Source organism: Dromiciops gliroides, chromosome 3 (assembly GCF_019393635.1).
Source record: "Dromiciops gliroides isolate mDroGli1 chromosome 3, mDroGli1.pri, whole genome shotgun sequence".
NCBI classification, from domain to species: domain Eukaryota; kingdom Metazoa; phylum Chordata; class Mammalia; order Microbiotheria; family Microbiotheriidae; genus Dromiciops; species Dromiciops gliroides.
This window is the reverse complement of record NC_057863.1, coordinates 495,097,054-495,122,323: the sequence shown is the minus strand read 5'-3', so window position 1 is coordinate 495,122,323 and position 25,270 is coordinate 495,097,054. Positions and strand designations below refer to the sequence as shown.

General features: G+C 40.0%; 1 protein-coding gene across 4 annotated transcripts in view; it reads right to left on the bottom strand.

Moving 5' to 3' along the window:
* Positions 1-1,184: 1,184 nt before the first annotated feature.
* Positions 1,185-25,270, bottom strand: part of OPCML (opioid binding protein/cell adhesion molecule like) — a 1,508,279-nt gene continuing 1,484,193 nt past the window's right edge. For 3 of the 4 annotated variants that reach the window (XM_043991521.1, XM_043991522.1, XM_043991520.1), the window contains 3 exons: positions 23,254-23,405; positions 22,266-22,292; positions 1,185-7,351 (listed from right to left, as the gene is read on the bottom strand). In XM_043991521.1, coding sequence (XP_043847456.1) covers positions 7,251-7,351; positions 22,266-22,292; positions 23,254-23,405 — 280 coding nt within the window. In that variant the 3' untranslated portion in view covers positions 1,185-7,250. The remainder of the gene's footprint in view (positions 7,352-22,265; positions 22,293-23,253; positions 23,406-25,270) is intronic. The other variant, XM_043991523.1, reaches the window with a different exon arrangement.

The window sequence follows — 25,270 nt, the reverse complement described above, 5'->3', positions numbered from 1 at the left end:
GTCTGCCAAAGGCTAGCTTGAGGATGCTAGGTAGATGGATTGACAGATGGGGAATGGATAGATGGTTTAAATAAATAGATGGGGGATAGTTGCATTAGGGAAGTGGATGAGTGGCTAGATGGAATAAGGGGGAGATAAATGGAGAAATAATATGTGAATGGCTAGGTGAGTGGTTAGCTGATGGAGGAATAAATTGGTACATAGATGATTGATAGTACTCTGAGTGCCTAGATGGAGTAAGAGAAGGATAAATGCCCACCCTAGCAGGGGAACAGATGGATGGGTGAAAGTAAGTGGGAAAGGAAGAGGGTTGGGTCTGGGTAGGAAGAAGCTGATGAAAGGGCAGAGGAAAAGGGAGAAGAAGAATAAATGATTACTAAAGCTATTGGTTGACCAGGAATACTGGTGATCAGCTATATCTGTAAGTCACTCATTCAAAATAAATCAGGTGTCCGGGAAACTATAATCATCTATCTATACATTATATTTTTACACCTATTTTAAAAGCATATTGGTCTATTCTTCTTTTTATTTGTAGCCCATCTCTGGTTGCAGAAATTAAAGCCCAGGGAGGTACAGAGTGATTATGGTAAAACCAGGAAGCCAAAGGCAGAGCTAAGACGAGAACCAACCTCTCACTCTTCTTGTGGTTTACTGCTAAATTGCAAAAAATTTATGAAAAGAAGTTGGATAAGTTCAACTCAGCTCCCAAAAGATGAGCCACATTTGTATGAATAGGCTCTGATTTAGATGCAATCTTAATGAAAAACCATTGGTTTAAAAAGCCATTGAAATATATTGTAGAATATAGACAGAACCCTCCCTATAGATCGCCTAATACAGTTTCATTATTTTAGAGATGGGGAAAATGAAAGACAAAATAAGTTAAATGACTTACCCAAGATCATATAACTAGCTAGTAGCAGAGTTAAAAGGGATATATTGGTCTAGAGATAACTGAGAGGCTAGAAGTTAAAGGAAAATATGGAAACAGATGAATAGGGAAGAGTTGTGGTGTGAGGGTAGAGCTGAGTGAAGCTAGGAAAATGATGATATGTTAATAAGGGATCAGAGGAAAAAGGAAAGCTCTTCTCATTCTTAGCCTAATGCCCTCTACCCCCACCCCCATACTCTGCACTGTCTATAAATGTTTCCATAAAACAGAGGCTAGAGAAAAATTAATCATCAGTATACAATTCTATTTGAATCAACCCACAAGATATTCACCATCTTTTGCCATGTTTACAACATCATAGTCTCCAATTCAGTGGCTGCAAGCAACAGGAATCATACAGAGTAAAGTATCAATGCTGAGCATCACCCTTACAATTTTGGAAAATTCTCTCTAGTCCATGACCTGACATTTTTTAAAAAGTCTGTGCCAATGCTTCCCACCTTAGGCCTATGTCATATGAGGACTGTAAACCACACAGTTGGTATGTTCCCCATAGGTAATTGAGAAAAAAGTCTATAGGCCACCTTCAGGAAGGTATTGGTTTTATCCACATTGATCCATTTAGCATACGTAGGTAGAGGTGGGCATGGATGGAGATGAGGAAACAAGAAAATGTTTGTTGCAGTTTTCAGGTCATTGGCACATAGGTTGGTAATTACATTATGGCCCATTGGACCCATTTTATCAATAAATGAGAAGACGTACATGTTGCACTATGCTTGTCAACCCCAACATCCAAAAAAGCCTAATAAATAGCCCCCCAAAGGTACAAATTTCTTTGAACTTTATTGATACACTGCACAATCACAACCATCTCTTATTCATCCTGAATTAGAAAAGGTTACAACTACAATGTAACATGCACAAAAATTCAGGTAGTATATCACCCTTAATACAATTATTGACCAAAAAAGACTTCATTGCTTTTTTGAAATAAGAAAAAAAAAAACAGGAAAATTAAAATTAAAATAAACCAAATCAAAATTACCCTAGAAGGTTGACAAAGTTATACTCTTGTTTCTTTTTGATAAATTTTTAAAGCATTTGAACATAGATTTGTTTTTAAGGATAATTGTGAGAATGTGCACACCCATATTCTGACAGCTAGAACTGCACCATTGATAAGTCATAGAGAACTTTGTTAAAAACTAAAGAAGGACTCAGAACTGGACAGATACATTTTCATACACCCACACATTCCTCACAACTGCACTTGACATGTCACGAAATTATTTGAATGATTAAAAATGCTTCCCATGAGTGATACAACGGGAAGCTATTTCTGTTTTATCATGGTCATTGTTATCACCATTGTCATCAATTCTACTTCTGCTAGATAATGTTGACTGTGGCTCAAGAGAACTCTAGGGGGTTCATGATCCTACATTCTTCACCTGGGGCTATTGACAGCCATCTGAATAATTCTGGGGGCCAATAAAGAGAAGATTTTTAAACAGAAGTATTTTTAAAAAGCCCCCAAAAGAATTGAGCATAGTCAACTATTACTTTTGGGATGGAGACAATTGTGCCTGATTAAGTCCACTTCACTTCACTTGAGATTCTGGATATTTTGCACCTGAAAGCCATCCTGAACTGTTTCAATATCTTTTTGCCCCATCTTTTAATTGCAAATGTAATTCTTCCTCCCTTCATTTACTTCTCTTCTTTTCAGTAAGCAATGTGGAAAATGAGACTGGCTTTTTCTTTTTTGCTCATTTGTTTGTTTTTAGTGATCATTAGGACTTCTTATCATGTGGTATATGTTAGAAAATGTTGCCTTCCAAACTGCACACCTGTGAAGTTTTCCAGCATTTCCTCCAGTTTGTGTGTCTTGGAGGAAAAGCTGGAGGGAGGGTGGCAGCAAGTGGCAGACAGGTTGGATGGGGTTGGGGGGTTATGGTCAATGAAACTGGAAAGATCTCAACACTAAGACTTATGCAAAGAACAAAAACAAAGGAAGGGAAAATGTATTGCACCAAAAAGCAAAACTTCTAGCTGCTTCCCCTGATTATATATAAAGATATGGAGATTCATTTTTGTTTGGCTGGTTTCAGCTATTTAAAAGCCAGTTTCTCCCTGGTGACAGCTCAGTGTCAAATTGGGGAAGATGTTTTTCCCCACCCTTAACCACTCCTCCCCCTCTTTCCTGTGATAATGTTGGCAAGGGCCACACAACAGCTGCAGAAGAGAAGACATTTCAGCTGGGAGCATCACTCCTCTCTTTCATATTTTGTATATAAAGACTCGATGCAGTGACAATTCTATGTTCCCCATGGGGTTAGCTGTATTCCTTGGTGTTCTCTGCTCTTCTCCAGCTTGGAATTTCTTCTGACCTCAGGTGTAATGTGCTAACCTCCTTTAAGTGGAGAACAAGATGACTGAGCAGGTCCCAAAAAAGGGGCCTTTCTACATCTGATATATATCTGCTTTGCCTAGAGTCCTGGAACATGCCCCTCACCCAAAGTTCAATGCTGGTCAGCTCCTGAGACAAAACCACTACCCAAGCAGTGGACTGCTGTCCTCCAAGGTTTGGCCTAGGCTGGACTGCAGGGGAAGAGACTTGAGCATCTTTCAGATACTAAAGCCTGCCATTTCCCTTTGTTTAGATGAACACTGACAGATTAGAGCAATAATGCCCAATACTCTAAGCTTAAAATATGTGCATGTTTCTAGGACCCCCCCTCCCCCCAGAAAAAGAAAACCCAGAAAAAGAAAACACACAGACTTGCGGATGACTGTATCAGGCACTTGACATTAAACTACAGAAGAACAAGCTTGGCATTAGCCTTACCACAAGCACTTTCATTGACATTACTTTGGTGGAAGTGTTAAACTTTGCTTTGGGAAAGGGGAATGAGAACTTCTTAGATTCATTGCTGAATTCCACTTGGCCTCATCTGCATTTGTCTTTTTTTTTTGTCTCCTACTTGACAAAATTGAAATGGGCTACTAGCTGGTCAAAGACTTGCATTTGTATTAGTGTCTGCAGACCCTTGCTCCTCCATTTGCAACCTTGGGCCAAATCTGCCCCAAAAGCTTAAGGATTCTCCCTGCAGAACTAAAAGCCATATGGAAGTAGTAAAATTCCCTATTAGTGAAAAATTGGCAAGTGGAGCACTTATCTTCTATGTCTTATCATATTTTTGAGACATCATTGTCCAGAGGTGTTATCACCACCAAAGTTAAATTAACAAAGCGGAAAACCATGAACGTATTTCCTAGAAGAAACTTCATTTTCCTTCCCAATGGTCCATTTTCACAAGCCTTCCTCACCTGTTCTCCTATGAATGGTGGTGATCAAAAAGTCAGAACAGTTTTACTGTTTTCTGACTTCCCTTTTTGCTCCCAGTGCCTAGGATGGGAGAGAGAAGGTGGGAGCTTACTAGGGTTTTATCTTTTGGCTAGTACCAACACTAAGAAGTGGCCACCAGGTCATAGATTTTTTTTCAGCCACAGAAACTCTTAATACTACCCACCAAGGTGTGGATGGGATGTGATTCACATTATTGGAAGGAGAATTCATAAAGTTGATATTATGGATCCTTAATTTAAGTGTAGCAAGAGGACAGGTCATCAAGTGGTAAAAGGGAGAAGGCAGGGATATAATCATTCCAGATCATATTTCTGGGGATGCTTTAAGTACTCTCTCATGAAGAGGTGTAGGGAATCCATCTTTTAGAAGGAAAGGTCCAATAGAAAACATGCAGCTTGGACATTCAAGAATCATACCATCAAGGATTGGTTCCCTCTTCTTTCCCTACTCCCAACATAGATGCTTGGCTCCTAAGCAATGTATCTGGTTTATCAATATGGCACTCAGATATTCTGCATAAGACATGTCTTGCTGTGACCTTACTTATTCAGGTGTCTGTATTGAACAATTTGAAATGCTTATGTCTGATCTTCAATTCCAACCTCATTCCTGCTCACTAGACTGTCCCTGGGAACTTAGAATAGATAGCAAACTATTGGCAAATCTTACATGTTCCTGGAATTTGTCTCCTGGCGGTTGTCTTTTTCTTCTTGTTTGAGGGGACTAAAATTCCATTCAAAACAATTGACCTTCACTAAAGTGCCTGGCATTTTGTGCGCTGAAAGCACCTAAGGAGGTACAAGGTGCATGGATGGATTTTTTCACTTTGTATGTCATGTCCCGGAGCTGACACAGACAAAACTGGGGAGGCAGATTGTGATGGTGGGGAAAGAAGAATAAGTATTATACATTAAGAGCAATCGACAGAATATGCTTTAAGAACAGCCCATTTTTTTTCTAGTGAGGCTGCTGGCATTATATAACACACCAGGTCAGGGAATGAATGGGAGAATGCCAATTCCGGCGATTTACATGTCCCTCTTGGCAGTACCTTAAGTATGTAAAGAGAGATCTAACCCAGGGTCATTTTTATTGCAATCTTTTTGGTCCACTGGCACACAGGATAGCCAAATCCTGATTGTCCCAGGAGATGCCCCAAGAAAGTACAGGCATGAAAGTTCAACTCTTGCATGGAATCTGGGTCAGTTATGATATAGAGAAAAGAGAGATGGTGCTAGACTTCCTCAAAGCCACTGGAGGAAGAAGCCCAACAAAAGAGGAAATATGTGTGTGACACATATTTTCCCCTTCTGTTTGCAGTGTTGGGTTAATCAAGTGCTTGGAAATTAAGTCAGTTGCTCAAGTGCCCTCTGCTCAGAAGAGCTTCCGAAACAAATATGAGCACTGTCAACACACCAGCCCTGTAATTGGACTCTATCAGCTTTTAACTGGATAGTTTTCAAACAGGCCAAACCCAGACTGGAGCAGATTGGGGACACTTACTGAGATGCTGAAGCTCAGACAGGTTGAATGATGCATTTACATTGTGGGAGGTCAGTGTCTTGTATATGTGTGTTTTTTTCTTTTGAAAGGGAATATATATATATATGCCCTGGATTTGGTCAAATTGGATCATAACATGTGCTTCCTTGAAAGGTAGAAAAGCACATGTGTTTCTGATGACTGGCATCTTGGACATTCAAATCCTAAAGGAAAACATCATGCTAGTTAGTTAAGGTACTCATGGGACTCATCTGTGTCTAGAGAAGAAAATGCTTTAGTGTGTAGTAAGTGATGGATTCCTACTAGAACTTATGGGTTATCACAGACTACTTTTGGTGAATGGGATGCCACATTCTCAAATGTCCATGTGATTGGATATTGCTTATCTTTCTGGTTAATCTGAGAAAATTGGCTTTTGCATATAAAATTGATATGTAACTGGGGAAACACAATTTTTTTAGGGTAGGTTGATTTGAGAAAGAAATGAAGAGAAAGATAGACACTAAGTGATTAGAGATGATTATAGTGATAGATGAGTAAGAGTAGAGAGGGAGAGACTTGGAGAGAAATGTAGATAATTACATTGATAGATTGATAAATAGAGTAAATAGATTGTTAGAGAGAAAGACAGGTGGGTAGATAATTGGATGGATGGATAGACCAGACAAGTTGAGTAGATGGATAGTCTTAGGATTGCTGTGATTGATAGCTAGATAAGACCCAATGAATCAGCCACCTATTTATCCTTTTTTTTTTTTAATCCACCAGCCAGGATTTTTTAAAGAAGAAACTCAGTCCCCCAATCTTTTCTCTTCTTATCCACTCAGTTCCAGTTTCCCATAATCCAGAGATTTTCTCTCTCCTTTATCAGATGTGCTTCTACTTTAAGCAGGTTTCACAATCCCCTTGGCCCCACACCTCTATTTGCTGCAGGTATTTGAGGTGATGGGTCGAGTACAGTGCCAAGGGGAGGTGGTAGAATAATATATATGTCTACATATATTAAAAATCCACCCTGATGGGAGAGATAAATCCAATGTCATCAGACACATAACATGGAGTCATTTGTACAGCATAACAAAAAAGGTGATTTGTTAGCTTAAAAGACACAGACACTAGGACTCTCTGATGTAATTCTCGTCGTGCACTATTTCATGAACCAAGGTGCATCTCTGGGGCATTTATGGGTTCAACTGAAACAGACTTTTTGCCAAAACAGAAGTTATGGGGAAGACAATGGGGAGAGGGGCAGAAGAGAAGGTAGGGCTAAGGGAGAAGAAACAGATTCAATTTTTGAACACACCCATGATTGATTATCCTACACATTGCAGAACCCTCCCCACCCCCTCCCCCCATCCCCACTCATTCAAGCTGAAAAACAAAAACAAAACAAAACTGGTTTGCCCTCCGCAGTGTAGAAGAGTAAAGTCTGTGGTATGGAGAAGCCAGGCGTCGCTCAGAGGACCCTAGGGTTTCTCATCAAAACTTGATGAAGAAGTGGACAAAGAGGGTCCCCGATAGCCAGAGGCATGCCAGTGCTCTGGAGGCAGAGCTTACCCCATCAATGACTGCTCCAGGCCCTGTAGGAGGGAAAGAAAGAGACATGTTTAGAATCCAGGAGGAAATGAGGAAGATGGCCACTTCTGTCATCCAATTTAATGTTAGATACCTGCTCTCCAAATAAACCTTGACCCAACGTGGTTGTATTCCTTCCCCAACCCCCAAGTAAAACTATTCCAAAAGTTCACTATCTCACATAGCTGATTTCACTGCTTACCCTTCACCTCAAAGATGTGAATGGGTTGCTGGGATTACTTTGGGTTGGTGTGCCAAGTCAAGATAAGAGTAAAGAAGTCATGGAACATGACTGTGGGGTAATTTCTTAGCATTTGATGTGATCTCCAATTTCATGTTTGGCACCCAAGCAAAAGTGAGAATGTATTAGGGATGTGTGATAGGTGAATAGGTAAGTCTTAGCATGTCACAAAAGAGTCTAGGAGAGCAGTGTGAAATGAAGAGTGATAAGGTAACTGATATATATGGGTGGCAACGACATACTTCCATGGAAAAACTAATACTCTGCCACATCATTCACCAACAGTGGTTCCTCAATCCTGGCTTAGAAATTGCAGAACATTGGGCTATAGCAGGTCAGCCAGGTGACACAGTGGATAGAGTGCCAGGCCTGGAGTCAAGAATACCTGAGCTCAAATACAGCTTCCAACATTGCCTAACTGTATGACCCTGACAAGTCATTTAATCCTGTTTGCCTCAGTTCCCTCATCTGTAAAATGAACTGGAGAAGGAAATGGCAAAGCACTCCAGTATCTTTGCCAAGAAAAACCCAAATGTGGTAACAAAGAGTCAAACATAAATGAAACAACTGAACAACAACAAATTCTATAACAGCAAATGATGAATCAATTATTTCATTCAAGATTTTCAAAGGAAGTGACCATATTTGTTCTGGTCATCAGTGATATGTCTGAAGGAGGACCAAAGAAGTCACAACCCAAACTATCACAAGACAATCCTTTTCCTGAGAATGCAGTTGCCTGGATCAGAAACCTTTCAGTAACATTACTCAGGAACAGGAAAAATAGGATTGAGGCTGCAGGGAGAAGTTAATTTGATTGCCTTTAGTTCTGTTCAAGGGTAACCTACCTCTTTCCCAACCATGTTCCCATTTTTTTATGGGATTTTGTCTTTTCCCACTGCCATCCTGAAAATATTTAAGGTAATTGTGGCCTACTCTGGTCACATGCACTTTCCCAAGACAAGTTCCTTTATCAATGTGGTTTAATACTTTGCTGACAAATGGAGTGAATACTGTTATGCATGATGAACTCATGTCTACTGTGATCCCATTTTTCTACTCCTAGATTCAGGAGTTTCAATATAAACATTCTTTTCTTCTGTTGGTATGTAATATCTCTATCTCCATCTATCTCTATCTCTATATCTCCATCCATCCATCTATCATCTATCAATCTATCTATCCATCTAGTCACTTATTTGCCAGACAAATTCCCTGATAATTTAGGAATGTGTTCCTTGGTTTTCTGTAGTGCCATAGGACATTCACATAGAATATCAGATTAAGTGCCCAAGTATAGCACCATACCACCTGCAGGTGGCTCAGTATTATTGGTTCTTCTATTCCAATCCCAACCAATAGGGATTTATTAATCACTTGTAACGCTAGGCACTGCCTTATTAGATGAATGGATGATATTAGAGTTGCATATAACTATATGGTATCTAGATAAATATATTCAGAAGAATAATTTGGTTACTCTGGAATGTTCCTTAAAATAGAGAAAGCTAGGTGGTACAGTAGATAGAGTACTGGTCCTGGAATCAAGATGACCTGAGTTCCAATCCAGCCTTACACACTTTTGTGTACTAATAGTGCAACGCTGGGCAAATTACTTAACGTCTATCTGCCTCAGTTTCTTCATCTACAAAATGGAGATAATAATAGCACCTGCTTCCCAGAATTGTGAGAATCAAATGAGATATTTGTAAAATGTTTAACACACTGCCTGTCATATAGTAGGTACTTAATAAATCCTTATTTCCTTCCTTCTTTCCAACCTAGACCCCCAAGGGATATGTTATATAAAAATAATATCATTATGATATACTGAATTAATAATATTAGTAACTAATAATATCTATCATTTATAAAGTACTTCAAGGTTTGCAAATATTGCAAATATTATTTCTGGGGGTCAAATCCATTAGAGCAATTCCAAGTGGGGGAAAAATTCAGAAAGGATATTACATATTAGTCCATCAAGACTCAACTTAAATGCTCCCTTTTCCAAAGAGCCATCTTTGATCATCCTATCCAGAAGTGAACTCTCCTTCCCATGAACCCAAACAACCTTTCTTTGCCTGACTTATGCAATTTAATTATTCTACTTTGCATTACTGTGTATATACACACATAAAACATATATTGATGTGTATATTTATAGATCGTGCCAAACAGGCTTACTTGTCCCATACACATGAAATTATATCTCTTTCCTCTGTGAATCTGTATAGGCCTTGAATCCCTACACTTCCTGGTACTTAGAATAACTAGCAGCCACAAGTACTAAATCTCCACAGTTGTTCTTATTTTTATTAACTTATCAGTAGAATGTAATCTCCTTGAGGACAGACAGTAACTGCTTTCTCCCCTCTTTTTGTATTTGTATGTCCAGCAACCAGGACAACACCTTGTTCTTAGTACTTGCTTAAAAATGCTTAATGACTTGAATAGAGTTTATCATCTCTGAGTCTTAGGTTTTTGGCCTATCAGATGGAAGGTTTGGACTCTAAGGGCCCTTGCAGTTCTAAGAGTCTGACTCTATAAATAGAATGCTTCTAATACATGCTAGAAATGACAGCTGGGAGGGCAGCCATCAGGATCGTCACTCTCCTACAACCAGGATTTTTGCCAGGCTATGCGCAATTAGCCTCCTTTTGGAAAGAGCTGTAGGGTAACCACTAATTTTGAAATTCTTTCACTAAGTTTTTTGATTCAGCTCTGTCTATGCAGCTAAAGTTTACTTTATTCTTTAGTAAGTGTGAATGAGGCAGGAAACTTGGCATGTGGGTAGAGTAATAAGCCTGTAGTCAGGAATCCCTGGGTTTATACATCACCCAAGTCACTTATGAATATATCTATGCAACTATGGGCCAATCAGATCCTCTCTGAGCTTGAGGGAACTTTCTAAGACTCAGCTCATATGATGTGAGCTAGTGGAAAACATACAGGTGAACAATTGCCCACAAAATGTTGTCAGGCAATCGCTAGGTGACACAGTAGATGGAGTGCTGGGCCTAGAGTCAGTATGACATCTTTCTGAGTTCAAATCTGCCTTCAGACACTTCCTAGCTGTGTGATTCTGGGAGAGTCACTTAACTATAGTTGCCTCAGTTTCTTCATCTGTAAAATGAGCTGGAGCAGGAAATGGCAAACCACTTCAGTCTCTTTTTGCTAAGAAAATCCTAAATGGGGTCATGAAGAGTTGGAAATGACTGAAAAATGACTGAACAACTTAGATCAAAACTAACAAAATTTTGCTAATACCTTTGAAAAATAAGTTCACATTTATATAGTACCTTTTTGGGGAGGGGTTCAGGAGGAATTAGGAGGTCCAGATTTATAATTTCTTTGGTGTCCAGTTCTCCCTCTACCAATATAGATTGCCAAGGGCTATACAATTTAGAGTTTAGAGCAGAGGTGTCAAACATAAGACCACAGAACTTCTTAGTCGGACCTGAACTAGATCATAATGTAACTGGAACATATTTAACAAAATACAAAAATAGAATATATGTTTTCTAAATCAATATGCCATGAGCAAGGATCTTTATGTAAAGTTTAATGATTCTGTTTCTATTTGAATTTGATACCACTGGTTTAAGGTGTCCCCTGGCATATTGAGAGATTTGTTCAAGGTCACATAGCCAATATGTGCAAGAACTAGAACTTGGTTCTAGGTCTTCCTTACTTTCTAAACAATATACCACAAATACTAACCTCATAACAAATGTAAGAGGCAGGAAATTTAAATATTGCTATTACTATTATTCAGATGGAGAAACCTGAGCTCAAATGCCTTGCTTTTGCTCACACACCTTTTTGCCATATATTTGCCAAGGTCAGCCTTGATAGGGTGGCTCAACAGGAAGCTTCCAGTAGATACTTAAGGTTTCAGAATCAGTCCTTTCTGGGGCAATAAACTCCAATGGCTAGCTCTAGAAGAACCATCAAACAGGCTGTTTTCTCATTGCAGCTCTGCCTAATTAGCCCTGAAACTTGGGCAAGTCACACGTGCCTCAATTTTCTCACTTGTGAGAGGAGGGAGTTGGACTCATGCTTTCTTAGGTTCCTTCTGCTTCTGACATTCTCATATTCTCTCTCTAAGGCAGAATTTTGAGAGACAAAAACTGCCAACAAAGCTCCCTGAATTGATTTGTTAATTGCAAATTTACAATAACCATAATTTGACTGGAAAAGTTAAAAAGAAAGGATTCATTTCGGGTTCTTCCCTCCTGGACCTCTGGATGCCTTCCCTGCTCTTTCTCAAGTAGTTTAAGAACTAAAGCACAACATTTACTCAAACACCTATGGTTAAGCAGCATTACTAGACTCAATAAAAACAGCTTAAGGGATGAACAGCATGAACATCATTTACCTGATACATGAAATGACAATATTTTTAGACTCAGCACACCTGTAATATCATATCTTATGACATATATGTAATATACATGTATACATATAATGTATGTGCATATGCATATATGTGTATGTATACACACATATATGTATAGAGCATCTAGGTGTTGCAGTGAATAGAGCACTGGGCTTGGAATAAGGAAGACTAATCTTTATGAGTTCAAATCCAGCTTCAGACACTTATTAGCTGTGTGACACTGGCAAGTGACTTAACCCTTTTTGTCTCAGTTTCTTCATCTGCAAAATAAGCTGGCTGAAGAAGGAAATGGAAAACCCACTCCGGTATCTTGATCAAGAATACCCAAAATGAAGCCACAAAGAGTCGAACATGACTGAAAAATGACTGAACAACCACAAAAAATAAAAATATCATTTGATCTTCACAATAATTAGGTGAAGTAAGTGGCATCATTATTTCCATTTTACAGATGAAGAAACCGAGCCTGAGAAGGTAGGTGACTTGTGTAGCTCTTATGTGTCTTGAAAGGATCTATACTTATCATCTTCCTGACTACAAGTCCAGCACTTTACTTACCATACTATCTTGCTGCCTCAACATGGTTGGTAACTTAGAATTTGAGGGGAGTAATAGTGAGACATTCTTAGAAATTCTATTACAGAATTCAGGATTCCAGAAGAGGAGCATTCCATGCCTTTAGGAACTGTTCTATCAAGTGGATGTGTCCAAGGGTCAAGGGATGAGTGTGTTTGTAGAGGCTAAAATAAGATGCTAAGTAAGTACAATGCATTGTAGATTAGCCAACAACATACATGATGTGGTTGGAGAAGTTCTAGAAAGACTCTCTCCCTCTTGTGCCCTTGCCACAGATGTCTGAATATGACAATATGATATTTGTAAGCTACAAGTTGAAGGATGGCAAATATGATGCCAAGCCAAGGACAGAACCCTGGGGTACTCCCCCAGAGACTTGTCTGTAAGGTGACATGGACTGATTAATGACTGACCTTTGAATCCAGCAATCCAGTTCTGAAATCATCTTAAGTACCTACTGTGTGCCAAGCATTATGCATTTGACCTAATTGCACTATAATCTAGCCCCCATATCTACTTTGAACACCATATATTAGTCATATTTTTATTTGAGCCACTGTAACAGGATGACATTGTCTTTTCAGAGAAGTAGCTAACCTCACAATTGGGAGGCTATTCAAAAGGAGGATGGCACAAGTGATAGTGTGATGCATTTGGAGTCAAAGGACATGGGATCAAATCCTGGCTTTGCCACTTATTACCTATTTGACCTTAGGCAAGTCACCTAACCCATTTGTGTCTCAGTTTCTTTATCCGTAAAAGGAGATGGCTGGACTCTAAGGCCTTTCCAACCCTTGACTGATGTGAGAATTTAAAAAGAAACAAAAACCCATTTTAATCTATGCCATCAAAGGTATGAGATTTGGGGATTAAATCAAAGCATTCCCAGCATTACGCAGGTTATTTAAGGACAACCGTGAAAAAAACTCCTAAAAATAAGCATGGCTATGCATCCAGTACAAAGGCCACCTGGTCCACCTGGCACCAGGTCAGACTTGACACTAGACACTGAAAAACCTTTCTTGGGAAACCCCATCTTCTTTAGAGGGCATATTCTGAGGATCCAATTCTTTGACCAGAACCAGGCAAGTGCCACGCTTAGGGAATGTTTCTACATGCCTGGTTAATACTGATTCAAGTGAATTAGAATGGCTGTTACACACATTAGCCTTAATTAAATATCTTTCAGGTAAAAATTGAAAGTGAGGACCCTGATTCATACCCTTTCCCCAGTTCTCATCCCTTTGCCCCTTATCTTTTTCCAATGCCAAAAATAAATCCCATCTTTTGTTGAATCTGTTCTATGCCAGAAGTCGATAATCTGGAGAAGTAAAAACTCAAATGATCATGAAAAGTTCTGGGATAGACTATGACAGACAAAAGACATCTGGAAGATACACATACCAAGAAGAAAAAGTCATCCTTTAGCACCAAAAAAGGGGAGGAGATGACAGGACAGAAATGACTATAGGACAGAGAACATGCCTGGATGGCATAAAGTTTCTACTCAATTTTTAACGTCATTTCATATAGGACAGATGGAGAATCCTGCAGCTAAATACTGGACCTTCATTCAGTAGGTGCCGAGATGGAAAAGAATCCTGCCCACCTTTCAGAAGCCATTCCTCAAGGCAAATGAAATATGGTCCGTGTTATCCTCTCTAGGGCAGCTCTGGTGGAGTAGAAACAACACTGGGTTCTTTCTACGTCTCAAAGGTGCAGGCAGTTCTCTTCTCTAAACTCAAATTTGTCTTACTTTTTTGATTGTAAAATGGGGAAAATGCCAGGAGTACCTATTTTCTAAGGATTGTTAAGGGAAAAAACATTTGGCTAACCCTAAGCACTGTAAATTGGTTTTTGGCTGGCATAAGATGGCAGAGGAGAAAAAAAAGGACTTTTCTTAAAGTGAGAAGGCCTCAGCTCCTATCTCAGTTCTGTCTCTTTTTACCTGTGGCCTTCTTCTCTCTTTTCTATCCGGCAGCTTCCCCAAGTCCAAAATAGGCAGAATGACCCTCATACACACAAAAGAAGGATGTGGCATCATGGATATAGTGATGACCACTTTGTCAAGAAGATTTGATTCAAATACTACTTCTTACACATATTGGCTGTGGATGACTAGATGAACCTATTAATTCCTTAGGAACTGCTAGAGAAGTCACTCCTGTAGGTGTCCTATACTGAGAAAATCACAGAAATAGTTTGATACTGAAAACAAACAAGTGATAGCAACAACAGCAAAGGAAAATGTCTTATTACTTCCCTCAATGACTTCAGAAAGCATCTGTGAAATAGCAAAAAGAACACTGGATGTGGAATCATAAAAGTTTAGTCTAAGTCCTGACTTAGGTACTCACTTGCTGTATGACCTTGGATAAGTCACTCAACATCCTAAAGCCATATTTTCCTCATCTGTAAAACGGGACTGATCCTACTGGAATGATATTCCCCAAAGGATTACTTTGAGGAAAGTGCTTTGTACATCTTTTTAGTATTAGGTAAATTTGAATTAAATCTATTAAACACTAGGCTATCTAAAGACTGAATTTAGATGAAGATTTTAAAAAAGCAGAATAGCTAACCAGGACTGAATCTATAGTGTGTTAGTTATCCCAGACTCAATAGTACATGTGTATATTCAAGGGATGGTTGGTGTTGAGAGCAAAGTAAAAAAGCTAGCATGAATCTTAGGAAATGAGGTAAACTCAGGGATGAGGTTCATGATATTAAAACCTTATGCATCTTGTAAGTGGTAAATATTTTTTTAATATCTTTTACATTAAAAAAAATTTGTTGAGGCAATTGGGGTTAAGTGACTTGCCCAGGGTCACACAGCTAGTAAGTATTAAGTTTGTGAGGCTGGGTTTGAACTCGGGTCCTCCTGAATACAGGGCTGGTGCTCTATCCACTGCACCACCTAGATGACCCATAAGTGGTAAAGTAAAATATGTCCGCCCAATTTTTCCCCATGTTGATTTGGAATTCTGGTATGTTTCTTCTGCAATGGTAGGATTTCTATGACAGAGATTGCGTGTGGGTGGCGGGTCAGAGAGAGAGAAGGCCTAAAGGAATCTGAGAAAGTTGAACTTAATGATATAAGGGAACTCTCAATGTACTATTATAAGATATTAAAAAAAAAGAGAGGGCCTTCTTCAGGAATTTTCTAGGTAGTCTGTAAGTACAGATGTGAACTGTCTGACCTTTCTAATGAGGAACCAAAAGGATAATGATGTTCTTAATGATTAAAAAAGAGGAGCAAAGAAATCTAATTAGACAACATGTGTATGATACTTGTTGGTGGAACATAAACCTATTTTCTGCAGTGCCAGCTGATGAAGGCGAATCATTCCCCTTCAAAAGGAACTTTCTCTCTATTGTTCTTAATTACAGCAGAAACATGGTTCTGTGTTGTATTACAAGCAAGCCTGGCCAGGCTTTGTAGTGCAATTAGGATTTTTGTATGAAGAAGCAAAAAAGGGCGCCATCTTTGTTTGTGTTCCTTAATTCTCTCCAGTTTGTTCATTCCACAAAGATGAAAGCTTAAGAAGTGGGCATCAAAAGTTAATTCAAATCTGTTGGCTCATCATAAGCTTGAAAGAAACAAGACTTTAGTCTTTGCCTTCCCGTAAGCTCTTGTGTCTATGCTGACATCAGCATGCCCTCCCCCTCTCCCCAAGTGCCATGCGTAAGTGTTGGAACTCTAAATGCCTAGACTAATAACCAGATGTCAATGATTCAGAGAGGGGAGGGTGGGGAGAGGGGACAACAAGGAAACTCATCAGAAACGAAATGTGAAATGTCTGCATATTTTTTTCTAATATGTTGACTTTTTGCAGGTTGGGGAAAATACAAGTGATTACACTGCTGCCATCAGCCAAAAGCAATGGTATTTCTCTCTGACTCATTCCCTCCCACCTGGACCTAAATTGTGGATTTTTTTTTTTAAATACCACATACACATTATCAGCAGGAAATGGACAAATATGTGCAGCCTTTGATGTGATGCTTCTGCAGGAAGAAATCTTGTGATGAGCCTCTTCCTAAACTACAATTTGGGCAGTTAGATGTATCCTCAATTATCTGGAAGTATTGAGACACCCCCCTCCCCCAGACTGATTGTAATTTGGACCTAGTGAAGGCTTGAATTCTGAGGGGAAAAGTCAGATAAATAGCACCCCAGATTTCATGGAAGACTGTGAGACTGGGGGTCTGGTCATCATTTGATTTTCTCTTGGATAGTGGGGGAAGGGGTAGTCCAAAGAGAGAATGGAGGTATAGGGAATATATTTTCCTGAATTATGAATAAATCACCAAACATTTATTAAACACCTTATCAAGTAAGAGGTAGGGTGGTACAGTGGATAGAGAACAGGTTCTGAGTCATGGTGATTGGCTAAGTAATTCTGGACAGGTAATAAACTTTCTTTGCTCTAGACAAGCCCCTAAGAGAAGGTGCCATCCTGCATTGGTAGAGGGAGTTTCCTCACAAAGGATTTTGCATAGAGCAATGAAGTCACAGGACCAATCCCTATTGCTATCTTGACTCTGTGTCAAAAACTGTACTAGGCATCAAGTAGTAATATTTGGGGGGGGGTGGCAATGAGGGTTAAGTGACTTGTCCAGGGTCACACAGCTAGTAAGTGTCAAGTGTGTGAGGTCAGATTTGAACTCAGGTCCTCCTGAATCCAGGGCCAGTGTTTTATCCACTGCACCACCTAGCTGCCCTGAGTAGTAATGATTAATTGCATTCACATAGCACTCTATAGTTTACGAAGTTCTTTCTCACGCATTAATATATTGGAGCCTCAAAAAGGTCATCTAGGGCAAACAAAATAGGGATTATTTTTCCCATATTATATTGAAAAGGCTCATAAAGGTTAAGGGACCTGTCACAAGTGGTAGAGTTTGAACTTCAACTCAGGGTTTCTGACTCCCTTTCATAATTTTCAAGTAATAAGTGTATATATATATATATATATATATATATATATATATATAATTCAACCTACTTGCTTTATAGATGAGAAAACTGAAGTTTGAAGAGAGTAAGTGAAGCCCCACACTAAAATATACCAACCTTATCATAGAAGGCATACTAGTGGAAGTCTGTAGAATCTTAAAAATACACTTGATCAATTTCATCAGTCCCATGGGCCCACTTGAAGGGACAGAGACAATGTCTTTATTTAAAATTTGTTCTAAGTCAGGATTCTTAGCCTGGTTTGTGTAATGGACCCCTATGTCAGTTTGGTGCACCTTATGAACCATTACTCATAATGATGTATTTAAAAACAGAAAATAAAATACATTTGATCACCAAGGAAACCGATTAATTGAAATCATCTCTCTTTCTTTGTCTCTCTCAGAAGTTCACAGATACAATATTAAAAACCCCTGTTCTAATTGAAGAACTATTAAGAGAGAAGAGAGAAGGCAAGCAAGTCATTGGTGGCTTCCTTGCCTGAGAGGTAAGGAGCAAGGCTCATCTGGGAGTAAGGTAAGAGCAGGGTTGGCAATGGGAGAGGTTGGTCTATAGAAACTCTGAACCATTGAGATTTGCTTTGGATGGTGCCCAGACCAAACAGTATGATGGGAATGGAGAGGATACAATCGAGGCACCTCTCTCCTTCACCCTACCATTGTTCCTACTGGTAAGCAGAAGGAAACACTACATTCATGGCTGCTCTGGGCAGCCTAACACTGCCTGGGGAAAAGTCCAGATGCTGACTTGCACCAAAGCCTACCGTTTTCATTTGTGATTCTAGCATTCCTGTGAATTATCCCTATTCCTGACACTTAATTCCTTAATGCAACTAATTTATGTCGCTCCGATTTCACAGATAAAATGTGAGAAATCTGTTTTCCTCACTGCTGCATCTCCTCCTGTTTCCCGGCTTTGTTTGCTTTTCCCTGTGCTTTGCTCCTGCTAGCTCAAGTAATCCCAGCGTTTATATGCCTCATTAGGCTCATAGTGCTCTCCACAGTGCCTGATGTAATCAAGTCAAGAAGCCTTCCTCCTTGGCCCTCTCTGGGCAGAGTCAGGAGGCCTTCTCTATGGCAGAGATGCCAAATGAGACTTCCATGTTGATGAGAATGGGGGGAGGGAGGTGGCTTCCCTATGACGTAGATTTGTGGTCATCCAACTGAGCCAGAGTGGACATAAACTGGGCTGGACAAAACCAATCTCCTGCTGCAGGACGGCTGGACATGATGTCCAGATGCCAGGGTGCCAGGTGGGTATTTGAATTGCCTATTCTCATTTAATAAAATGCAAATACCATTTGGAATATGGTCCTCTCTGTCAGCCTTGGCAACTGACATCATTTTGTAAGTGAAAGGCTATAGGTTTGGAGAATCAGGTTCCCTTTACCTTATTCTTCCTATTCCTTTCATCTTAGAATCAGATGAAATAGAGCAACTTTAGAGATGCTAAGAGATGAGAAGATATTCCTCAGGTATCTGGGCTGAATTCAGAGTAGTAAATAATAATAAGATAGATGTATAGCCCAGGGGGAAAGAAATCTCCCTTGACTTTAGTTTCTTGATTTGTAAAATGGCATAATGATACCTTTAGGCTAGAGGTCAATAGCTTGGACAATGAGGATTGTTGTCATTCAATTGTGACTCTTTGTGACAACATTTGGGATTTTCTAGCAAAGATCCTGGAGTGGTTTGCCATTTTGTTCTCCAACTCCTTTTTGTTTTTTTGTTTTGTTTTTTTTTAGTGAGGCAATTGGGGTTAAGTGACTTGCCCAGGGTCACACAGCTAGTAAGTGTTAAGTGTCTGAGGCCAGATTTGAACTCAGGTCCTCCTGACTCTAGGGCCAGTGCTCTATCCACTGTGCCATCTAGCTGCCCTCTCCAACTCGTTTTTACAGATGAGGAAATTGAGGCAAATGTGGAGAAGTGACTTGCCCAGGGTCACAGCTAGTAAGTGTCTGAGGTCATATTTGAATTCAGGTCTTCTTGACTCCAGGCCCAGCACTTTATCCCCTGTGCCACCTAGCTGCCCTCTAAAAGAAAAGGAGGGGAATTGTTGAAGTAAACTAGAGAAGGATTAATCTCCTATTCGGAATTAATCACTTTCCCATTGCCATCCTCTACACCTACCCTTGTTACTGTTAGCTTACACATTTCTCAAACCCCACACTTTTCAAATTGTCAGTTCTTTCATAATCTAATTTTTCCATCCAACCAGTATTTTAACTCATCAAGGAACAATCCTGGAAATAACAGCAATGCAAGTATTAGTAGAAAGTCAAATGCTGTGCGTTTATCTATGGATTACCCTTTTTCCAAGTATTTTTCCATATTTTATTCACTGTGAGAGAAGTAGAACAGTTAATATTATTCACATTCTCCAAACTGGAAAATGGAGGCATAAAGAATATGATCAGATTGATACTTGTAATATTCATGATGCTTTTTTTTTTTTTTTGGTGAGGCAATGAGGGTTAAGTGACTGGTCCAGGGTTACATGGCTAGTAAGTGTCAAGTGTCTGAGGCTGGATTTGAACTCAGGTTCTCCTGACTCCAGAGCCAGTACTCTATCCACTGAGCCACCTAACTGCCCCCCCCCATAATGCTTTTCACTTATAAAGAACTTGACACCCATTATATAATTTGATCCTCACAACATTCTCGCCTCTGAAACTACCTCCACCCTGGTATGGACTCCCATCTCCTGATACCCAGCCTTTCGCAGTAGCCTGCTGATTGGTATTCCTGCCACAACTCTTTCCTCACTACTGTCTGTCCTTTGCTCAGCTGACAAAGTGATCTTTCTAAAGTACCAGTCTGACCATGTCACCCTCTTATTCAAAAACATTCCAGTGGTTCCCTATCATCTCCAGGATCAAATATAAAATCCTGTCTTTGATGTTCAAAGCCCTGCATAACCTTCCCCTCTCCCCCCAGACCCGACCTAAATCTTTTCAGTTTTCTTACACCTTATACCTTCCTCCTACCCATGTAACTCTGCCACCCAGTGACACTTCCTTTCTTGAAGTTCCTTGAACAAGAAACTTCATCTCTCAATTCTAGGAATGTTTATTGGCTATCTCCCATGCCTGAAATATTTCTCCTCCTCATTTTCCACCTCCTGAAGTGCCCAACTTCCTTCAAGTCTCAGGTAAAATCCCACTTTCTACAAGAAGCCTTTCCAGATTCCCCTTAATTATAGTGCCTTCCTTCTATTGACTATTTCCAATTTATCAGAGAGAAAGAGAGAGAGAGAGAGAGAGAGAGAGAGAGAGAGAGAGAGAGAGAGAGAGATCTTGTTTGTACATAGTTATTTACATGTTTTCTTCCCCATTAGACTGTGGCCTCCTTGAGATCAGGGACTATTGTTTTTTGTTGGTTTTTTTGTTGTTTGTTTTTTGCCTCTCTCTGTATCCCCAGCACTTAGAAAAAGTGCCTGACACAGAGTAGGTGCTTAATAAATGTTTATTGACTGGCTGAAAGCATGAATAGCAAGTAGTAATATTTTAGTCTTGTCTATTGGGACCCTTAGGGACATTAAATGACTTGCCCAAGGTCATACAATAAAAAGTGGGAGAGCTGGAACTTGAATGCAGATCTTTTCACTCCATATCCAGTGTTCTTCCATTAAGTAATTTTGTTTTTAAAGCATCTTATAGGGGCAGCTAGGTGGTGCAATGGATAAAGTACTGGCCCTGGATTCAGGAGGACCTGAGTTCAAATCCAGACTCAGACACTTGACACTTACTGGCTGTGTAACCCTGGGCAAGTCACTTAACCCTCATTGCCCCGAAAAAAATAAACAAACAAAACAAAAAAACAACTTAATGGGGGAAATGAATGACAAAATAAGTAAATACAATAAAAATAGATAATACATTTTTTTAAAGCATCTCATAGCTGGTCAGGTCTTCAACCCAGGTTTCTTGATTTATAATGCTGTTTTGTTTCTATTTAACCAATTTTGTTTCTATTTAGTAGTGGCAAAAACAGGATAAGTGTGACTGGCAGGACTGAATGGCAGACATGCATGGTTGATGATGGAATGTTAGCCTTGGCTGACCATATCTGTGGATATCCTGATCTCAAAGGACAGGACAGGGGTGGTGGCTACAACTCTGGACAACTCAAATCTGACCACCTCCTACAGGAGATGGTGGCATTAGTTTCTAGACTTGGACCAATGGTCAGAAATGTATTTTAGTGTCCTGCCCTGCTTCTCTTTTGGGCAGTAACTCCATTGCCCTGGAAGAAATCGAATCCTGAATATAGGCCAATTCCAACTGAGCCTCTACTTTGAAAAGACAGCTTTTTCATAATAAAGCTCTGAGCATCTCTTTGTCTCCAAGGAGAAGCTACACTAGATTCAATGCACTATCTTTGCAGGTCAACACAAGGCATTAATCTGCTCAGGGCTCCCATTTGATCTCCCTTTCATGTTGTCTTATACACAAATAAGAGGGTGGTCATATCACCAAAAATATAACCCACTTGCAATATATTTTTGCAAGGCAAGTGATAATAATATCTCCAACATATGCATGGCAAAGTCACTGCATTTAAGTGATTGCTATAGATTTTGAGACCCTTGAAGTCTATCCCTTAGAGGGAGATCAGTTAGGGGGGTGGAGCAGGCAAAGGGGGGCCTCTGAAGTAGGCTTAGGTTCAAAAGCATCAGCATAAAGGCAGGCAGATGAAGAAAGGAACATGCTGTACCCACCTGCCACTGCTGATGATGGGCTTATTTCTAAGACACACACAGCACAATGCACACACAATGCAGAGAGGAAACAAAAGACATAGATCACAAATTTGAGATGGTTGATGGACAAAGTTTAGCTAATGTCAATGCTGAAAGCTTGCTCAGGGGTCCAAGGTGAGCATGGAAATTTGAAGTCCTCTTCGCTCTATGCACCAGATGCTCCCCTCTTACCAAACCTCAGCAGATAAACAAACAAACAAATAATTTCTATATGGCATACATATATTCCCCACTCTGGGACCTATGGCACATGAAATGAGAAGCTGAGGGGACATTGGCACAAAGGGATAGGCATGAGATGTTTGGGAAAATAGGAACAGTTTCAGAGGTTTCACAACTTGGGAATACACATTCCTACATGTTAGAAACTAGTCCTTTAGGGGGATAATTAGATATTTGAAAGGGACAGGGTTGGGGTGGGGAGTTGGTTGAGAATAAAATGACACCAGAAGGTTGTCTTAAAAACTGAAAAACAAAACTCACTAGAAGCATTGAATATTGTGGCTAAAGGGACCTTGGGAATTCATCTTACCCATCCCTCGACCTCGAGATGGTACTGCATTTGAACTCTCAATCATAAGAACTGTCTACATTTCAGCAAGTCAGACCATTGAGGCTGGCTTAATTTCTTTTCTCCTGTGACAATCAGAGGAATGTTAACCAAAACCAGGTGCATGCTTTGTAGTGAGAATAGTTACACAGAAACCACCTTCCAAAGGGATCAAGGGACCTTATTCATCTTATTAACATTATTGTATCCTGTGGGAGAACAGAGAAGAAAAAGAGTTCCTCATTCCTTCACTCTCAGGGGCAAAGGGCATGCACAGTCTCTGTTTCTGTCTCTCTCTGTCTCTCTCTTTCCCTCTCTCCTTCCTTCCTTTCTTCCCTGCCTCCCTCCAGCTCTAAAACTAAGCCCACTGAAAACAGACTTATTTTCTGAACTCACCATACAATGTGATGCTGGCATTTGTATTCCCAAGCTTGTTTGTTGCCACACAAGTATAGTTCCCATAATCCTTTTCTGAAACATTGAAGAAAGTCAGTGTGGACATGCGGCCTTTATTCTCAATTCTTACTCCATCCAGGCCAGTGGCTAACCTGAAATGAGAGGGAGACACTCTTTGGTTCTACAAGACAGATTAAGAAGCCAGGTAGAAAGAGGCTGAGCTATTGATGCTTCTGCACCACTTTCATAATACTTACATGGTAATTCTACCTCAAGGATTTCCTCCTATATAAGGCTCCCCTGTTTCTCATCCCCATCTCCCTAATTCCAAGCAGCAGCATCATTAACACCATCAGGAGCAAAAAGGAAAATCTCGTCAAAAGTAAGTAGGAATCTTAGGATCAGAGATCTAGAACTGGAAGGAATGTCAGAGGTTACCTAGTAATCCCCTTCCTCCAGTTGCCAGGATCACTAAAATGGGCTTACCTTGTCTATGCCTGCCTAGCCAAACAGTCATCCCATTGTGTTCCTGGTACTCTTTCTGGACATCTACAGATCTCTATAGAACTTGCCTTTTCTCTGCTTGGGCATTTTATATGGTCTCTCCCCTCCTAATTCCTTCACACACACACACACACACACACACACACACACACACACACACACACACACAGCTGTCTAAGCCCTGGGATAACTTTACTCAAGGGCAAACCCTATGCCTAAGGATAACCTACTTGAACTCATTCTTCAATGATTAGCATACTTGTACCCCATCATACCCACCCCATCCTATTGATTCTTCTAAAAACCCATTTGCCCTTGTTCAAGCTCTATTCTCTAAATCCTTATTCCTATCCCCTTAAACTAACTCCTTCCCCCAAAATCTGACTGTAAAACTATCCTACCCTTCGGGGCAGCTGGGTGGTGCAGTGGATAAAGCACCGTCCCTGGAGTCAGGAGTACCTGAGTTCAAATGCGGCCTCAGACACTTGACACTTACTAGCTGTGTGACCCTGGGCAAGTCACTTAACCCCAACTGCCTCACCAAAAAACAAAACAAAACTATCCTACCCTTCTACCCTGCTCTCTACAATGCCTGTCCCATAGGTAACAAACTGACTTTTAATCTTAAACCTTTGCTTTTTTCACTCCCTCTATCTTTCTTGCACTCACTGAGACCTGGCTCTCTTCCTGATGACTCAGTTTTCCTGACTCCCCTTTCCAGCATTAATAGTCCTTGCTCTTCATTGGTACTTGCAGCACTCCCTCTAACACTGTCATTCAGTAACTTCTCCTTTGACATTCATTCAATCCATATTTTTCAATCAACCAACATTCTGGGCATCGTTTCCCACAGAACTTCAAGATGTTCTCCTTCTTTCCTAAATAACTTCAGTGCCTGAATCTACATTTTCCTCTTCTCCTCAAATCTATTCATACCAGGGAACTTCAACATGTATATTGATACTGCCTCAAACACCCTAATTTCTTAATTCCTCAATTTACTAATTTTCTATAGTCCTCTCCACCATCTCACTGTAGCTATACACAGAAATTATCATACCCTTGATCTTACCATCACCCACAAATGTTTCAGATATAATTTTTTTTTAAATCTGATAACAGTCTATTGATGTTCTACTTCTGATGCTGATTTCTATTCTTCATCCTCACTGAAATCTCCAGTCCTTTTATGCCTCAGTTCTTTCCCTGGCCATCATTCCTACACTGACCATACTTTTCTTCCTTCTCCATCTTGACTCCTTGGTGATCCTTAATTCAACTTGACACTGTCCTCTTCTTCCAGATCTCTTGCTTCTTTATTCTATCAAAGATCTTGTCTTGTACTAGTCCTACCATTTACTGCCTTCACTCCTACTCACAGGCGCTGGTGTACAAAGCTAGAGAAATTAATGAAATCTGTTGATTGGGCCCTGTATACATGGCTATGTAACCCTTAATGGATCCTTACTGTGGCAAGGCAATGCTTTTAAAACTTTCCAGATCATTTCAGTTT